General features: G+C 27.3%; 1 protein-coding gene across 1 annotated transcript; it reads right to left on the reverse strand.

Annotated features, from left to right (window-relative positions):
- Window positions 1-3991: 3991 nt before the first annotated feature.
- On the reverse strand, window positions 3992-6022 carry LOC111684618 (autophagy-related protein 13 homolog). Its single transcript, XM_023446832.2, has one exon. The coding sequence runs from the start codon at window positions 5896-5898 to the stop codon at window positions 4156-4158; it is 1743 nt and encodes a 580-aa protein (XP_023302600.1). The 5' UTR covers window positions 5899-6022; the 3' UTR covers window positions 3992-4155.

Here is a 6022-nt window from a genome sequence, read left to right on the forward strand (position 1 = left end):
GCAAATATATGTACATACATATGTATTTTACTTAGTATTATTTTATTTTTGTAAAAATTAATAACCAAATTTTTATATATAATTCATATAGAGGATCAAAAGTCATTTTTTTAAATTTATTTCAATTTTTTAAATATTTCCATTGTTTACAAGAAAAATTGTTTACCTATTTTAGAATAAATCTATGTAAATAAATTTGTGTATAAAAATATTGCATAATTGTATTGAGCTAAATTACCGCATACGTAAACTAATAAGCTTTCAAAACGAAAACAAATCCAAATATGTCAAATGAAACCAGCATAAAGTTCTTAGATTTCGATAATCATTACATTACATCTGATCATACATTCCAGAGCAAGCTGTGTTATAGTATAGAGTCTAGACTTGACTATAAAATAGACTATATACTATGGACTAAAGTGGACTATGGACTATATTTTCGATTTTACTATTACCTAATCTATTGACTAGAGAATAGACTAGACTATAGACTAGACTATAGACTAGACTATAGACTAGACTATAGACTAGACTATAGACTAGACTATAGACTAGACTATAGACTAGACTATAGACTAGACTATAGACTAGACTATAGACTAGACTATAGACTAGACTATAGACTAGACTATAGACTAGACTATAGACTAGACTATAGACTAGACTATAGACTAGACTATAGACTAGACTATAGACTAGGCTATAGACTAGGTTATATACCAGACGAGATAATATACTAGACTATAGACTAGACTATACTATAGTATAGATTATATTATAATATAGGCTATACTATTTCTTAGAATAAACCATATGCTATAGACCCAGTATTGTTTAATTTAAGAAATATATAATAAATATAAATTATTACTTTATATTAGCGGACTGACATTTAAGTAAATAAAACTACAATTTAAAGTTATTTGTTTAACAATTTTTCATTTACTGTTTGCTTCTGACTCTCCAGAAAAACGATGATGATTGTTAAGTCAAATTCATATCTATTTATTTAATTTGTTGTTGAATTTAAATTGAATAATATTGTTTGTTTTTTATTTTATTTATAATTTTATTAATAATAATATGCATTAAGTTTTTGTTTAGAGGCTTTAGCAGAAAAAGTAAGTGAATTATGAATGACTAAATGAATAAAGTTTAGATTGATTAGATGTTATTGAGATGATTGAGAAAATTATTATAAATTTAAGATTGAATGTATTATATTTCAGCAAATCTAGTTATTTGACGTATTCTATGAATTTATATACAAAAAAATATATATATTGTGTAAATATAGAAGGGGGACAAACGTATGGCACTTAAATATTACAAAGATCAAATAACAAATTCATTGACTTTTGCTCTCTTTTAAATTTTTAATACAATAAACGTTCTTAATATAAAAAATATTATAATACCTTTATTTACAATATTTATTTTATACACTATGTAAAATAGTTATAAGTACATTTTTATAGATTATGAGTCAATTATAGATCAATATTTTTTTCATAAATTCTCTTTAAACAATCGTTCTAAAATCGTTACGAATTAAAAATATTACAATATATTTGCGGTGTACTTATAAGTATTTCACACAGTGTTTTATGATAATCCGAATAACTAACTTTAAAAAAATATATAATAGGTTAATAAATAATATTAATAATTTCTTTAAATATTTGTTCAATAACAATGTAATCTAAAATTTTAAATATTTATAAGTTTTCAACTCTTCGTTTTGTTTTTCATTAAAATTTTAAAGTATTATTAATTCGATTGAATTTAATATAATTTTATTTCGCAAAAAATATTTTTTTAAAGTCTTACGTTCATAGCAAAAATGTTTTAGTTCGCACTAAGGGTCTGCATATTTAATGTTTTCGAAAATATGTACATACATATGTATGCACCTATAAGTTTTAATAGTAAGTAACCTTTGAATTATTTTAATAACAAAAACTTTTGTTTTGTATGAGTATGTATTTATTTTATTTATTTACATTTATACTATATAATAGTGACAAAAACAATATTATTTAATATTGTTTTTGTTTTCTCGTTTAAATTAAAATGTTATTTACCTTAAATAAATCTTTAAGGTTTATTTTTTGTTTTTAGCAAAAATAATCGTTGCAGCTTTTTGTTTAAATAATTTTAAATTTTCTTCTCTTTCATAGTCAAATTAAAGGCACTTTAATTTTCAATTAGTTATTATTTTAATTATACTAAATGCAAACTAAAAGTAAAAAAATATATATTGTTTTAATGAAAAAAGTTTTTAATAAGGTAAAGCCTAAAGCACAGACTATAGTCTAGTCTATAGTCTAGTCTATAGTCTAGTCTATAGTCTAGTCTATAGTCTAGTCTATAGTCTAGTCTATAGTCTAGTCTATAGTCTAGTCTATAGTCTAGTCTATAGTCTAGTCTATAGTCTAGTCTATAGTCTAGTCTAAAGTCTAGTCTATAGTCTAGTCTATAGTCTAGTCTATAGTCTAGTCTATAGTCTAGTCTATAGTATTGTCTATAGTCTAGTCTATAGTCTAGAAAGTATAACTTGGGTTTCGACACTTTTCTAATTACTTCGGCTTGTGTTATTTAACTCTAGTATACAGTATTTAATCTGTAACTAAATCTTTTATAAATTTAAAAGAATTGTTATCAGTTTTGACATTTTTGGAAAGTAGTTTTACAAATAATGAGGAAAATTATAAGTAACAGATTGTTATAAACAAATGCACTTGTTTATAAATTTTAATAAAATTTTAATCTACAAATGAAAATATTAAAATGACTTCCTATGGAATATTCTTGTTGCCAATTCATGTTGTTTTCCATATTTAAAAGAGAAATGAATAAAACTTTTTATTTTATTTATAGAAAAAATTATTATTTGCAAAAAAATATAAAAAAATGACGGGGTAAGTATATATTTAAAGGCACGTGTCAAAGAAAATGAAAAACAAATCAAAACTCATCTTAAACAAAACAACCTTGATATGACACACTGGGAAATGGTGTGTAGTGATTAAAGATTGTGATGACACAAAAGTAAGGAACACTTTCTTTTAAATAATATTTCATTATAATATTACTGTTGAGTAATATTACTTATTAGATAATAATGGATCATTTAAAATAATTGGACCTTATTATAATTATGAGTTGTTGTTGTTAAAGTTTAATTGATATATTTTGTAAAGAGTAAAAACAACAAATACAAAATAATATAGAATTATTTTAATGGTTTTCATCAATGATTATAAAAGAGAATCAAGCGAAACTGTTGTTTTTTAGATAAATCATATTTAAACATTTTAAATATGAAATAAATTTGTTTTTAATTAGTATTTATGTTTGCATAAACAAAATAATTATTTTAATTAGAAAAAAATATTTTTGATTTTAATTGGTGACTTGATCAATAGAGAAGATTGCAAAAACTGTAGTGATTTTTTTTTATTTAATTAAAATGTGTAGACCAAATAAAACAAAACCTGTATTATTTTAGAGAAAAAAAAAACAAATCCTAACATTTTATAAAAGCAAAAAGCAACAAAAGCAAATATAAAAACCTTCTAAAAAAATATGATCAAATAAAAATAAAACAACAGAAAAAATTTAGTTTTTGTATGTTTTTGTTTTTTTAATAATATTTAAATAATTGACCCATATTTTCAATAAATTTAAAATGTATCAAAGTTTTATGAAACAAAAATGTCCATACAAAATTATTTTTATAAATCTTAGATAAATCTTAAACTTGTTTTAAAGATAGGGCCTTTAAAATATATATTTTTTAACATTCTTATTCAAGATTTTTCTTACTTTTTCTAATAAATTAAACAAATTTTAAACTAAAAACTATACAGTGATATTTTTAAACGAAACTAAAAAAATATATAATATTTATAAATACAAAAATAAAACGAATACCTATATATTTAAAAATATTACAATTTACAATATCAGTACCTTTTTCGTTTAGAAATATTTTTTTTTTTTTTTGTTTTAGCTCAATTTTTTACATAATATGCATGTATTTAATATATTTTATATACTAAAATATATTGTTGTATCTATATAAAATATGAATATAACCTCTTTTTTCTACTATACACAGATAATTATTACACCTTTCTGGTTTGCTACTTAATTACTCATTTGCAGACCACCACTACTGCGACTGCCGGTCGAAGAGGAGGTTTGTAAAATACCTAGTTGTGAGACAAGTTTGTCATAGTCTTCCAATGAAGTCTCAAACTGTTCCAGCTGTTTGGAGAGATCATCTACCAATGAATAATCGGCAGCATTTGAGGCAGCCGAACAGGATTGTGGATTTACCGCGGTTGTCTGGGTATTATTAGTAGAGGCGGAGGAGGATATTGGTGCTACAACTGTCGTAGTCGTTGTTGCTGTTGTCGTACAGATTTCAGCTTGCAATTCGGAAAATCCTTTTAGAGGTGGGGCATGGTAACAATCACGATAAAATTTCGCCAAATCGTTGACGTGTGAGGTTGGCGAGGCAAAGGGGAAATTTAGTTCTTTTAGGAGATTTTCATCGTCTGCCGAATGATTGTTGACTTGCGATACCGGTAAATTGGCCGTAGAAGCATGTGGCGGTCTTGTGTTAGCAGGTGGCTGTGGTACAAATAGGCTCTTAACGGGTGATTGTGAATGAGTAGAATTGTTAGGTGACTTTTGTTGTTGCTGCTGCTGTAACAGTTGCTGTTGTAAATTTTCATCGTTTTCCAAACTTTTAAACGCCGCTGAATTGTTATTAGTGGTAGTATTGGCATTGTTATTACTGTTGGTAGAATTATTGTTCAAAGCATTGTTAATATTAATATTATTCTGATGTCCATTACCCAAGGGGGATGTTTGAGGTGAATCACATTTACGATTTAAGGATTCTATTGAACCAGTACCCGCACTACCAGCACTTTCATGTCTTGGTTTTCTTAAAAGCCATTCAAATGGTGGTGTTTCGGGTAAAACAAAATCATCTTCTGTATATTGACGCAATTTGCCGATGTCAGTAAATGCTCCTGGCCGTAAAGGCTTTTCAATATCGATAATTTTCTTTTCACCCCCTAAACCAGCAGATTTTTTGCCATTCAAACCGCCCGCATTTTGTTTGCCAGCCGTTTCGGTATGTTTGAAATGATTCGAATCAATCATAATGGTATTTGTTTCACGTGTCCTCGTCTGGCCAGCAGCAGTGGTTGTAGGCGTTATAGTCATTTTTGTGCGATAGGCAACCGACATAACCAGATTACCCACAATAGTATTCAAATGACCAATGCGAACATTTTTGTGACCTTCACCCAAAGTATGAATCTGAGGACGTTCAACATAGATACGGTAGTAAATACTGTACGAATCGGGACACTGGCGTCTGGATAGCTTGTAAGCGGGTGTGGCACGTGTCAAAGAAATTAATGATTTCAATAGCATACCCATGCGATTGTAAATAGCATGAGCAGTTTTTAAGCAGGGTTGTTCAGTGGCTGTTGAATTGAGGTTTTGATTTTGGGCCTTATCGTTGGCTTCCTTCGATTTATTTGAGGCTGAAGGTTGTAACTCCAATGACCACACTTCCAAAATCATTTGATCGCCTTCGGCGGTTTTTAATGAAATCTCTACGCACAAGGGTAAACGCTTTAAAATTGATTCTCCTGGGGCCAGTGCTAAAGCCTTTTTTGTTTCAGCATAAACATCTGGATGGTCTTCGACGACTAAATTAAACCAATCGTTGCCTGCCAAAGGATTGCATTTCGTTTGGATCTTCTCGCCCAAACGGGACTGCACCACTACTTGGGTAGATTTTAAGGCTAGAAATTTTATAAATTTCTCCAAATCTTTTTCAGCTGCATTAATGCGTTGTGTCGACATTTTGTATTTTTTCACTTTTTACACTTCTTTCTCTTTTTTATTATGTTTTTTCCTTTTATGTTTTTCTTTGTTTAGCTTTTGTTTTGGAAATTCTTAGAATTTTAGTTTTGTCTTGTTTTCCTTT

Source organism: Lucilia cuprina, chromosome 4 (genome assembly GCF_022045245.1).
Source record: "Lucilia cuprina isolate Lc7/37 chromosome 4, ASM2204524v1, whole genome shotgun sequence".
Classification (NCBI taxonomy): domain Eukaryota; kingdom Metazoa; phylum Arthropoda; class Insecta; order Diptera; family Calliphoridae; genus Lucilia; species Lucilia cuprina.